At 42.0% G+C, this 13,469-nt stretch overlaps 1 protein-coding gene and 1 long non-coding RNA gene across 6 annotated transcripts in view; one reads left to right on the top strand and one right to left on the bottom strand.

The window, feature by feature from the left end:
• Window positions 1–12,831, top strand: part of ttll6 (tubulin tyrosine ligase-like family, member 6) — a 15,180-nt gene extending 2,349 nt beyond the window's left edge. The window contains exons 2-17 of one of the 2 annotated variants that reach the window (XM_027289234.1): window positions 2,588–2,788; window positions 5,059–5,232; window positions 5,456–5,493; window positions 6,208–6,326; window positions 6,728–6,858; window positions 6,953–7,106; window positions 7,184–7,327; window positions 8,056–8,141; window positions 8,223–8,448; window positions 8,662–8,840; window positions 8,931–9,119; window positions 10,176–10,347; window positions 10,685–10,975; window positions 11,064–11,129; window positions 11,906–12,035; window positions 12,294–12,831. In XM_027289234.1, coding sequence (XP_027145035.1) covers window positions 5,060–5,232; window positions 5,456–5,493; window positions 6,208–6,326; window positions 6,728–6,858; window positions 6,953–7,106; window positions 7,184–7,327; window positions 8,056–8,141; window positions 8,223–8,448; window positions 8,662–8,840; window positions 8,931–9,119; window positions 10,176–10,347; window positions 10,685–10,975; window positions 11,064–11,129; window positions 11,906–12,035; window positions 12,294–12,538 — 2,343 coding nt within the window. In that variant the 5' untranslated portion in view covers window positions 2,588–2,788; window position 5,059 and the 3' untranslated portion in view covers window positions 12,539–12,831. Of the gene's footprint in view, window positions 1–2,587; window positions 2,789–5,058; window positions 5,233–5,452; window positions 5,494–6,207; window positions 6,327–6,727; window positions 6,859–6,952; window positions 7,107–7,183; window positions 7,328–8,055; window positions 8,142–8,222; window positions 8,449–8,661; window positions 8,841–8,930; window positions 9,120–10,175; window positions 10,348–10,684; window positions 10,976–11,063; window positions 11,130–11,905; window positions 12,036–12,293 lie in introns of those variants that run through there. The other variant, XM_027289235.1, reaches the window with a different exon arrangement.
• The window catches only part of LOC113747847 (uncharacterized), a 31,682-nt gene continuing 29,028 nt past the window's right edge, over window positions 10,816–13,469 (bottom strand). For 3 of the 4 annotated variants that reach the window (XR_003463935.1, XR_003463934.1, XR_003463936.1), the window contains one exon: window positions 10,816–10,932. This is a non-coding gene — a long non-coding RNA (uncharacterized LOC113747847). The remainder of the gene's footprint in view (window positions 10,933–13,469) is intronic. The other variant, XR_003463933.1, reaches the window with a different exon arrangement.

Below are 13,469 nucleotides of genomic sequence, written 5' to 3'. Positions count from 1 at the left end.
GTTTTGACAGATATATATAGTGTGTACAGCAGCAGCAGCTGCAGGTATAAACATAATTATAGGTGTAATTATCCTTTATCAAGTTAGGGTATGTACAGTACAAACGGTGATATATATAGTGTATTATAATGTGTTGACATTATATACAGGCTTTTTCAGCATGACTTCTATATGTTTCTTACTTGGGAGTAATTTATCGTCAACCTCGTGTATAAAAGCTTCTGTAAGAATACTCTATAGATATATACAGGAAGCTTTAGTTCACGTACAATGAGTTTTTTATGTCTATATGTTGCTGAATTGCTGAAGTCAAAGGTCAGTGGAAAGTGTTCAGGAGTCTCTGATTATTTATTGACGCTTGATCAAGGAGAATTAGAGACACTCTCAAAGTTCATCAGAAGTGCCTGAGTCGGTCTCTGCCGAACTCATCCTGGTGGATCGACTTTAAACCCCAAGATAACACCACAAATACTACACGCCCAGAATCAGTCAAAGAGAATGTCTTTACCCATGGAGGTGTTATTGTCAGCATGTTCTAGTCTGGAGACACAGATGTCTGTTTACGCAGATTGGAGAATCAACAACAAATCTATTATGTCTATGAAGGCAGCAACAGGTCTCTGTGACCCTGGACACCACAGTGTTGAGATAGACTGGCTGTTCCCAACCAAAGCCAAACAACTAACACTGCAGACGTGACCTCGTGTAACCTAAGGATAGAAACACCACAACACTGCAGATGCTGCAGGTCCGCTTTCAAACCGCATGGACAAACCAAACACTGACTTCTAGATCGAGTTTTAAACACATCCCAGCCACTTTAGTTTCTCCAGGAGGTAACGGAGGAGGTGAGACTAAATCCTACACATGGGTCCTCCAAGTACAGGACTCGAGTAAATGTACTTAGTTACTTTACACTAATCAGAATTAGTCTTCTTTGATGAATCAGTGTGTTTATACCTGTTGATATCTGAATCTCGTGTTATCGCCAAATAATCTGATGGATCACAGATTTCAGTGCAACACCTGCATTTTAGACATAACCTATAAATTATAACATATTCGACTTATATTTGTGATAAAGGTAATGTTATTCTGGTTCACCCGCTGCAGTTTACTTCAGGTTGATTACTTTCATTTCTCCATGGTACATTTGAAAATACTGAAGTGGTGTTATGATTTTTTTTTTCTTTGCTTCCTACATCCTCAAAAATTGACTTCTTAATGCCTAATTGATGTTTTGATGATGCCCGTGTTGATGAATTGTTTTTTTGTACCGTGTAAACACGGAGTGGTTGGAAGTTGCGTGTAGAAAAAAGTGTTTTTGGAGTGTCTGTATTTATTTTTGTAGTCAGCAAAAATAAATCATTATGATTAAAACCACAGCCACGGCTGTAATAATATCAGGACTTTATGGTGCTACTGGATACTGTCATTTCTTGCGTCGTTTTGTCTGGTTGTGCGGTTAGAACTACAAACCCAGAAATAACCTTGCATGATAAATAATAAAACACCTGGTGCCCAGCTGTAATTAGTAGCACAGAAAGCGGCTTGTAAACATGTCATTAATGTGTGTTTAGCATGTTTGTTTCCAGCTGTACAACTAATTTAAAAAAGAAAAGGATACACAAACCTTAATTTTAAAAAAAGAGCAGATTTTAATACAATTTGCATATCCGATTCCCAAAGCTTAATTACAGACAAAACTAAAACTGTCATTACCTTTACTTATTTAATAACACGCAGTGGGACAGAGAAAAGAGCACACATAATTAATATCTCTCCATAAAAATGCACCACTGTCACATTAAATTATAATCGCCCTGCTCTGTAACTGTACGAGAGCTCGTGTTGCCCTCGCACACAGAAGGTTTACACTCACACAGTTTAAATCTAAACCTGCAAACATTATTCTCAGCTCAGCAGGAGTGCTGGAAGCTCAGCGGGGGATTTTTAACGCATCATAAGGAAGACAAAAGGTAGATAAGTGCAGGGTGCAGGATGTCAGCTGATGATTAATTAATGACGACTGATCGATTTATCAAGACATCATTTCAAGCACCAGATCGTGGCGATATTCTTTCACCTCATCGTCATCCCGTCTTCTCGGTCTGATGCCCGTTTGGCTGTCATGGCGACAAAGAAGCATGTCTGTCCACTTTGAGCCCGTGCTCCATTTCTAATGTTTTTCATTGGACGGCTAAGCTTCAACTGAAGTTACTCCATTTCAAATTGGCCATGAAGATAAATGTCCAGCCCGTTCACTTACACCACACGGCTCTGCCCGCGCCGCTTTTCAGCACAGATTTAATTTTAACAACTCGAGGCGTTGAAAAAACGCCTCTCCGGTTTCAGTGAACAAATATCAGGGATTATCCCTCTCCAGTTGCTCCCCGCTGAGGTCTCCTGCTCATTTTCTCTCCATCATGTCAGGAGGGATCAGGTGTTTGTCCCCACAGTTTCTAATTGGTCACCAGATCCACCGCTGGGCCTGTTGCTTGAGTGTGTAAGTCAATCTGAACTGAGCCATCCTTTGTGATGATACAAATCCACTCATCTTCTTCTTTCTTTTCTTTTTTTTTTTCAGTCTCCAGACGGTGCACGAGGCTGAGATGTGGCTCATCGGTTTGTCTGCTGAGGAGTGTGACAGCGTCTTAAAGGCGTCCTGAGACAAAGATTCGTTCATCGAAGACGTGTGTGTGTGTGTGTGTGTGTGGAGGCAGTGGGACGGTCGGGCACAGCATCTTCCAACACCGGCGTCCTCACAAATGTAGGCTTAACAGTGCAGGTGAGTAACAGCCATCTTTTGAAATTAAGACACACACAGGTAAATTTATGATAGCTCAAACTTATGCAGCAGCCCTGCAGAGCTGTTGACCCCATTTTTATCACTGACTAAATATTTAATTCAACTTACAGCATCACAAACTAATTAAATCTTTAAACTTTTCTAAGACCGTTTCAACAAAAACTGAACTTTAACTTGCATGAAGGCAGGTCGTACATGACTGCATTAGTTTTAGATATACTTTAAATAAATACAAGAGTAATTGATGGTGATTTTGATAATGAGTTGAAGTTAATTTGAGATTATTGTGTCGTGCAAAGATTTGCACCTTTTTGGACTGTTGTCAGACAAAATGATCAGTTTTAAAACACGACTTTGGGCTTTGTGTAACTTTTACTTTTATAGACTAAACAGCTGGTCATCTTCCCTTAATTCTTCCCTTGATTTATGCAAATTTTCTTCAACGAAATGATTTCATAATAAAGATAATTGTTGCCTTGTTGTCTAAAACTGGACGTGTATCTCCTCTAAACCAGTTTTATTGTTCAGTATATTAGACAATAATAAGTGCTAAGATGGCGTGTGAAGTCGCAGCCTGAATGTCGAATGTTATGTAGCGACAGTTATCAGTCCACAAAGTCATTCGTCCGAATCCAGCCATTGTTCGTCAAGGACAGATAACACAAAGGTGTTATTCACGTACCTGTTGTGGTTGCACGCTGAGGGAGGACCTTGGAGAAATCCTTTTGCAGGCCTGTAATCGAATCCGAGCCGAGGTCAGTGGGGCGTCTCGGCCCAGTGTAAAGCTCACAGTTCAGGGCCAGGATTATCCAGATCATTGGATCAGAATACTGTTACCTAGCACCGTAACCTCCCACAGCGTACCTGGGATGTCCCCTCCTTTAATGCCACCACCCCCTCAGTATTCTGTCACATTACCAGGAATTAACTTGACCTCACCTTCACCCGCACAAGACACCAGATAGGAGGCAGCTGAGACGCTGCTGTGACGATTGCTGGCTGCTGTGCAGGGGTTAAAGTGCCGACGGAAGACGAACGCGTAAAGGGAATTAAACTGGATTCAGTTTATTCCTACAAACTTTAGATTTTTAGTCATGCTAGTGGCTCGGCGTCTTGTCATTACATTTTTACCATCATCAGAGGATGAATCTTAATGATTTTTGGTGACACACATCCGGTTTAGAGTGAAATATCTTAAAAATGTGGCGTTTTGCTATGAAACATGGTAAACTCAGAGGATTTATTGTAATGACGTTGGTTAACTTTCCATCTAGTGCCATCAGCAGGTAAAAAACTAACGACATTCACATCAGCCACACCTTTACACTGTGAACATAAACATAAAGCATGAGTATTGTCAGTGTGAGCACGTTAACATGCAGACAAATCCAAACTACAGAGTGATTAGTGTGTACTACAAAACTAATCGTCACAGTTTTAGCAGTTAGTTTACAATAAAAATCAACATACTGTACTGAACTGCTTTATTCCTACAGGAAATGTCACCAACATGCATGACGAATAGAAAAAATAGATGTTTCACCACCATTCATTTGATTTTTTTCCATTTTGCCGCCAGTTAATTTGTGCAATGTATTGTGGGTGAATCGCATCCATCAGCAGCGCACTCAGAAAATCGACCTGGGTTCATCACGTCCACTCGCTTTATTTCATCTCTACAGACTAAAAACATGTTCAGACTGAGTACGTCGTATGGATTTGGAACATCTTACTGATAAATGTGCAGAAATATGGACGCCTGCAGCGTGGTCACATTTTAAAAATGCTTTTAGCGTAGACAGTGGACGCTCGTGGATCAGAAAAGGGGATGATGCATGTGTAGTGTTTAAAAGTGATGCCAAAGATGTGTTGGACTGTGTTTGGACTGCTTATAAAAGCCATCATTCACATCATTTATTGTTTATTGTTCAAAGCAGTACAGTGGATGTTGGAGCTAATCCCGCTCACTATCGTTGCAGCATCATTTGTATCCGTCCTGCCACAATAACTCTTGAGCGCCAGTGTGCGACAGCGTGCTGACAGACAGAGCACTCACCTGATGAGAGAAATGGAAACGGAAACATGACTCCGCGGGCGCACTTACAGCATGTACTTTGTTCTGTTTGATTGAATTTCATCGCGAGGGCCGCTTCGGCACGCCGTCCCATTAAAAAACATAACGTGTGAATTAGTGAGAAAACGGCACGTCGCATGATGTTTGTCACATCTGTTTGTTTCTTTTTGTGCAGGATGGGTCTACCTGTGGACAGCCCAGACAGAAACGATGATGCACATAAATATGAGCAGCATGGAGAGGACCGGGAGGAGGAGGAGGAGGGGGATGGAGGTGAAAGCCAAACCGAAGCCTCCACCCGGCCCCTGCTGCTGCCCATCAACAAGAAGAAGAGGAAGAACAAGAAGAGGTACTTTACTGCTGGATCTCCTCCGTTTGACTTATTCCCCATCGCAGGTGTATTACCTGACAGTTATGAGTTTGTAACTTGTTCCCGGAGGCTCTTCCCGGTTTTTGTTTTCTCTCTCGTCCTCATCGTTTGGGGAAGGTAGATGAATGTAATGAGACATTTGTAGGACCTCGCAGCAAAGCAGATGTCTGTCCTTCTTTCTGTCTCTCTTCTCTTTCAGATGACTGTGGATCAACCTCACCAACTGCAAATACGAGAGCGGTACGTCTGTTATCCAGTGCAAATATGTCTCTGTTGGTATTAATATTTTAAATACACGTTAGTCACGTAGACTATATTTGATCATGGTAAGCTCTACATATTCGACAAGGCTAAAAGTATGTGGACACACCTGTCCACTCAACTGTGTATTATAATTTGGGCCCATTTGTGGCTCTGTTTACAGCTGGCTTCATGATTTCATGAGTGTATAATCACCTATTTTATTATATCAATGTTAGATAATGTTAGATTATAATGTCCCTTGGCTGTTAACCTATCAGTGATCTGTCCACTGTCCCGTCTTGGCAAAGACGAGTGAGGACAGCAAAGGTTGAAAGGTTGACAATAAAAACAATTAAAATCAGTTTTGTCACCTCATACAAACCTTAAAGTGTTTGATTTGCCAAATGACAAGTGTTGTATGCAAAGTTACTCATATCGGGCTTCACCCCGCTTCTTTCATCTGATAAATATTATAAATGTTTGTTTATGAACTGGCTCCTGAGTGTCCCACATGATCCTGCCTCAGAAAGCCTCTCAGATGAGCTCGAACACAGACTCTCGAGGCTGGTTTAACTTTTGGTAAAAAGCCCGAGGCTTTTATAGCTGCACTAATGTTCTGGAATAAGAAAGGTTTGAGTGTCCACATACTTTTGGCCATGATCAGTCCTTGTAGCAGTTCTTTTTTTTTAAACAAACAAATGTCTGTCTCAGTGCGGCGTGCTGCTCGTAGATACGGCCTCAGGGAGGCGGCGGAGGGTGAAGACTGGACGCTGTTCTGGACGGACTGCTCCGTGTCTTTAGACCGCGTTAAGGACATGAAGCGTTACCAGGTACTGCACACCGCCGCCGTCATGTTAGAAGACTAATTAAACTGTATTTAGTTCTATGAATCAGGATGAAAACAAATCAGGGGGGTACGTCATTCTGCTCTAAGTTATTTAAATTCTTCTGCTCAATGTGCCTACCCGTGAAATAATAAAAAATGTAGATTTCCACTGAGATTATGAGATGGTGGCGTTTACCCAGGGCGCAGCGTTCATGGCTCATAACAGTTTTTCAGCTCAACTAATCAATTTGTAATCTAATTGGGTAATTCAGTGCAGGAGCTAACCGCTCCTCTCTGAATGAAAAAGGTGGATCGGTTTATTTAGTCATATCTCATTACAATATCACATAAAAACACTCGTGCTTCATATGCTCACAGCAAACACACGTGTGTGTCTCTTTGCAGAAAATCAACCATTTCCCCGGGATGAGCGAGATCTGCCGCAAAGATTTACTGGCACGAAACATGAACCGCATGCTCAAGCTCTTTCCCAAAGACTACAACATCTTCCCCAGAACGTGGTGCCTCCCCGCAGAGTCAGTTTGTGTTTTTTCTTTCACCGCTTCATTTTGCTGCTCTTCTCTCAGCGCGCCTCAACACACTAACTCCTCGTCTGACTGTGCCTTGCAGTTACAGTGACTTCCAAGCGTACACCAGGGCCAAAAAAAACAAGACGTACATCTGTAAGCCAGATACCGGTTGCCAAGGCAAAGGCATCTTCATCACCAAGTCGACTAAAGACATCCAGGCTGAACACATGATCTGCCAGGTTTACATCTCCAGGGTGAGGCTCTGTGAAACACGCCTGCACAGAAACACACACACACACGCTTTACTGACAGTCTTTCGTTGCTTCCACAGCCTTTCATCATCGACGGATACAAGTTCGACCTGCGTATCTACGTGCTGGTCACGTCGTGTGACCCACTCAGCATATTCATGTTCAAGGAGGGACTGGCTCGCTTCTGCACCACCAAGTACAACGAGCCGACGCACAACAACGTGGTAAGAAACGACGAGTCTGGTGGAATATTCTGTGTTTTCTAAATGTCGGTATATCCCATGAAAACGGCATGGAGCTGTGTGTGAAGTCCTGACAGACTGATTTAACAGTTTCAGTCTTTTCATGGGATTTTTTAACGATAACAAAAACATAGCAAGTCACCAGCCTGATCATTTAAAGTCACTGTAATCATCGTCCTGTGCTTTTCTATAAAAAGTACACATTTTATTAGATTGCATCATTGGTAATGAAGTAAATAATCTGTGTTATTGTGACTATAAAGTACTTGTACTCTGGATGGATAAAAAATAAAGATAAAGAATAAAAAAACCTCAAGCAGGGCGTTAATTAATGATTTTGTTCTTCTAGGAAGTTTGTATGATGTCAGTAAATTGGGAAAAGTTCCTAAAGTGCACGGTCCAAACGTGAAGAGATTCATTTTTTTAATCATCAGAGAAGGTGGAATTACATTTTGCAATTTTGCCTCAAAATTTGCCTAAAAGATTATTTAATTATTCAAATTTTAATTTTCTGTCGCTCAGTTAATCACCTGATCTCTGCGGCTCCAATAACAACCTGAGTTTTTGACTGTAATTCAAAAAGCCGCCCCAAAACCTGTATGTGTATTTATACTGATTACTGTTACGTAAGTTGATTAATAATTACATATTGCTGCATTTTTCTTTTTTGCATGTGACGCATCGCTCTTCCTGTCTTTCTCTCGCGTTAGGAAGACGTGTGCATGCATCTCACAAACTACTCCATCAACAAGAACAGCGAGAACTTTGTCCGTGACGAAGACACTGGCAGCAAACGGTAAATCTGTGATCCTTGTCGTGTCGTATTACGGATGATCATGAAGTTATTTATCACATGTTTGTTGTTTCATCCCCCCAGAAAGCTGTCCACGCTGAACAAGCTGCTGGAGTCCATCAGCTGTAACACAGACAAGATGTGGAACGACATCGAGGACATGATCATAAAGACTCTGATCTCCGCTCACCCCATCCTCAAGCATAATTACCACACCTGCTTCCCCAACCACACCACCGGCAGCGCCTGCTTCGAGATCCTGGGCTTCGACGTGCTGCTGGATCACCGGCTCAGACCCTGGGTGCTGGAGGTGAAAGAGCATGACGCCTCTGTTTATGCACGATCACCAGAAATATGCAGATTTATTGTTGTCAGTTTGAAGATTTTTAGACATTTTCCTAAAACATTTGGGTTTTTCAACAGTATCTGGCTGCACAGTGTGAGTTTGTAATCAAGTTTCAGGATTAAAATGTTACTCCATGATCTTCTGAGACAGTCAGTGTGTTTGTGTGTGCGTGTTCAGGTGAATCACTCCCCCAGTTTTACCACCGACTCGCCGCTGGACCGCGAGGTGAAGGACGCGTTACTGTACGACACCCTGGTTCTCATCAACTTGGGCGCATGCGACCGCCGCAAGATCCTCAAAGAGGAGAGACGCAGGGTGAAGGACAGGCTGCAGCAGAACAGCTCCAGAGAGGCCAGGTAGGCTTCTGTCAGACGCCAAGGTCAAACGCGTCACGTAGACGTATGCATTTGACTGTCACCATATGTGTGTGTGTGTTTTACCACCAGGTCGGAGGAGCTGCGTCAGTGCCAGGCAGCCACGGTGGAGCAGATGGAGAGGTACGAAGCCAAACACCTGGGAGGCTTCAAGAGGATCTACCCCAGAGAGGGGGGAGAGAAATACGACAAGTACTTTAAACACAGCAGCTCGCTCTTCCAGGAGACCGCAGCATCCAAGGCCAGAGAGGAGTGTGCCAGGTACCTGCAGCACGCCTTCAACACACAGTGCACGCAACACGGGAAAGAGACGAAGCTGTTAGTGATGCACGTGGATCCTCATGAGGTTGTTTACACAGAAACAGTGGAGCTGTAGAAATAAACATTTCATCTGCAAACTTAAGAGAAAACACTGAACCTAAAGCTGCACTGAAGCTATTAAATTAGTTGATTAATCGAGTTAATTGACATCGTTTGTGATGGTGATGATGCATTTGGCTCATAAAAATATATAATCCAGGATTTGTATCAACACAAATAAGAGCAAAGCATTTTTCTTATTTTTTCTTTTTCTCTCAGTAATTATGATAATTTATTAATCCTTCAAACATTTTGTTATAAACTGAATATTTTGCATTTTGATCAGTCAGCTTTTTTTTTAAAACTATTTTTACTATTTAATAAATAAAATTATGAATGAAATAATAAATAGAAATAATGAAAATGGTGAGTTTCATGAGAACCCTGCTGCCTTTGTTAAATTTAAAGTAATATCGCTGCCCATAACCTCGTTATTAACAGAGCGGCAGAGCTACAGGATCTCTGCATTCATATAAAGAGAGTAAATATAATTCAACTCATCACTCGGATGTTTGAGCTCCATGTGCATTTATCTTCTGAAGGAGGAAAGTTTACTTTATGAGATAAACGTGTGAACGTACGAGCGAGATTTCTGATATCACGACTAGTTTGGAGCAAATCTCGGGTCCAGTATGAAACTTATACGACATGTGGAAGCTCACAAACAAATAAAACATTTATCAGAAACCATGTGAGACAAATAATCAAACATTATTATATTAAGTATAAGGAAGCTGGATGGATAACTCTGCAGAGAGGTGATGATAAACTAAAGAATCAACAGAAATAATTAAGATTTCTTCTTTTCATCATTATTATTGAAGCATTCATATTTAATACATTTTTAGATTTAGCTTAAAAAGATAAAGGGATTTAATTAGTAGTAAATTATTTATATTACCATTAAAAAGATTTAATATCAGAGATGCTGAAGTTTCTGTGTCCTCGTGTGTTTAGGCAACAGCTGCAGGAGCTCCGTCTGAAGAAGGAGCAGGAGAGGGAGCAGAGGGGAGGCCGGAGGAGAGAGCTGCAGGGGGAGACGGCGGGGGAGAGAGTCAAACCCCGGCGAGCTCAAACACAAGACCCCGACTCAAACAGAGACCAGGAGCAGGAGCAGGAGCAGGAGCCGGTAAAGATGCAGCATCCACGTGGAGCCACGAGAGGGCGCCGCACAGCCTCCGTCCTATGATGGATGGCTCATATTCTGGCTGACCCCTCTGAGTAAATGTACTCTTATCCAATTTAAATTAGCTAGAATAATACTCCTGCAGATCATTTTTATTGGATGTCTCTCATTTCAAATTCAAATATCTTTTATTGTCAAGACAGAAGGAAAAACAAACAGCGTTATCGAGCTTTACTCACTGACAGTAATGGCAAATATATCGTGAATGCACACCGGTGGCTACATATACGGTGAGGCCATAAAAACAAATTGAATCAAATGTCTCTGCGTCTCTCTGCAGCCGCCTCCGTCCGGTGTGTCTGTGGATCCCGAAGCTGCAGAGATCAGAGAGGAGAGGCAGCAGCACGAGGAGGAGGCTGTTGACGACGAGGAGGAGGAGAAGCAGCAGGAGATGGAGGAGCAGGAGCGAGTCGAGGCGCTCCTCCAGAGGAAGAAACTGCTGCTGGACCTCGGGGTGGTGGATCAGATCCACCAGCTGCTGCACGGCCGGACAGAAGGAGGGGGAGTCCTGCAGGACGGCAAGGACGCCTGCACCCAGAAGCAGACGCATCAGAGGCAGCAGCAGGTGAAGGTAGGACGCAACTACAGCTACGACAAGTCGCAGGTGTTCGTGAAATGGTGAAAATTCATCTTGATTTAGTTTCTGTTTTTGATTTCAGATGGACTCTGTGGCTCAGTTTCCCCAGAGGACGAAGCAGCAGCCCTGCACACAGATGTCACGACAGGTACAACACCTGATCTAAAATTATCTGATATTTTCTAAACAGTTTTATTTATTTTTTTAAATCTATAAAAACGTTTAATTCAGATTCACACAAATTCAAAAACGTCTTTTTTTTTCTCTCACAATTTCCAAAGAAAATAGAAAAAAACTGTTTTCTTGCCTACAAATAACAATTACCTTCACTGTTAATTAATCTGCAGATTATTTTCATGATTAATCAATTAATCGTTCAATAAAATGGTGAAAGAAAAATGCACCAAAACTAAAACATTTAATTCACTCTCAAACATGACAAAGAAAATCTGCAGATTTTCACATCTGAGACGCTGAAATCTAAAAAAATGACCAAAACGATGAATCGACTATCAAAACAGCTGCTGATTAATCGTCCTTCGATCGATTAATCGAGGAGTCGGATAAACGTTGCAATTACTGATAATTTTCACGTTTTAGTTTCACTAAAAAGAAAATAAAACTTCTCCAAGAGGCCGAGCATGTCGTTTAAATTTAAAAGTATTTTAATGTAAATCTGCGTCCATCAGTTCATTTTAAATGTTTATATTAAATCTAAAATGTGTTTGAGTTTCAGCGCCTGCTCTACAAACGGATGAACAGCAGTCAGATCAGAATATTAACAAATATTAAAGAATGAAACGTGTCTTTGTCAGTGATGCTGTAACGCTCAAACAAAGTGAATATCATCGATAATGAATTAATAATTAATAATAATTAATGCAGCACTGATGAAATGACAACAACATTCTGACTGTGTCGCAGCACGCGACCCAGCAGCGTCTGCTCAGGCCCACGATGGACCAGAGGAACCTGAACGAGTCTGAGCACAAGAGCCACAACAGAGTGGAGGAGATCCGGAGGGCCATCAGCGCCCAGCGCATCCACTGGCCAGGTAAACACACCTGCACGCCGTGCATGCTGGGAGGTGACAGACAAGACCTCAACACAACTATAATTTATTCGATTATTCAAATATTCTATTCTAAAAATGAGCTTTACGTGGAGAAATACACACACACATGAATGTAATTCCACTTCAGTGATGATTTTTCGATATCAAACCGTCTCTGTTTCGTCTTTTAGAGACACAAACTCGTCAGGATGCCGCCTGTGTTTGCAGTCACATGTTCTCCCTCTGTGTCCTCCTCAGCCGTCAGGCAGGACACCACGAGCAGCTCCTACTACACCGACGCCCGGGCCCGTCCCAGCATCCCCATCATAAACCACGTCCCCCACAGAGGCCTACGCTGCAGCGCCTACATGCCCCGTGACCCCGAAGCCCTGCAGAGCCTCCTCGTCATCTCCACCCGCGCCCCCATGGTCAGGAGGCCTGGCTTCTCTCACATCGTCCGCAACTCCTCCCGCAGAGCCCCCCAGCACGGTAAAGGCCAGTGAGGAGCCCGAGAGGCTGCCGGCTGGATCCAAACGACTGTTTTAAAAAGGAGAAGTGGAGCGGCGTCAAACTGTGAAAATAAACCGACTGTGCCTGCGATGAATATCTCATGTTTGTAGATAGATTTTATATCCGGACACCTGCAGTTCACGCTGCTCGCCATGATATCATAAACCTCAGCGCCTCTCTGAGCACTGCACAACAACAACAACAACATCAAGGCCTTTCCACTTGTTCTGCCTCCAGTGTGAGCTCACACACACAGTGCCAAAATAAAAGCCTGATCCAACAAACCTGCTGATTACCTGAGCTCAAAGTGACTCGGATGTGATTCTCCTGAATATTAAAGTAGTATTAATTAAGATTAAAACCCCATTTTAAGACGAGCTGAGGGAGAAAATCAAAGGCCTCCTGCTTCTTTCGAGGAAATGTGTTTGTGCAGCCGAGTGCTGAGATTTTGTTTTTGCACTGAAGGTCAATAAAATGTTTCATTTTTTATATATTAAAAAAAAGTGATTTAATTTCATGTGCATATTTTTTTCTTTTAATTTTAAGATCCTGCACAAAAAAAACAACTCAAGCGAATTTATTTATTTTATTTTACATTAATTTTGTTCTTTTAATTAACGTGAGAGAATGTGTGTGTGGTTTTATTTTGAAGCCTTTCAGTGCCACTTTAAGGAGGCCATAAAGTTTTACAGCATCCGGGTTTCTTTGTTTTTGCTGAAGACAAAACTACAAAAACTAAAAAAGAAGAAAAAAAAAAAAAACTCCATCGACCATCTGACACCAAAACCTCCGAGAAACAAACATGTGGAATAAAAATAAAGAGTTTAACCCGGAAACAGCTGAACTGTAATTTAAAATCTATTTTTATTGTGTCGTGTTAGAGAAAGAAAGCGAGACTCTGTTTAAGCGTCTAAATCTTTAAAA

This window comes from Larimichthys crocea, chromosome XVI (assembly GCF_000972845.2).
Source record: "Larimichthys crocea isolate SSNF chromosome XVI, L_crocea_2.0, whole genome shotgun sequence".
In the NCBI taxonomy this organism is placed as follows: domain Eukaryota; kingdom Metazoa; phylum Chordata; class Actinopteri; family Sciaenidae; genus Larimichthys; species Larimichthys crocea.
Note: the sequence above shows the minus strand (reverse complement) of the source record. Positions and strands in the feature narration are given on the sequence as shown.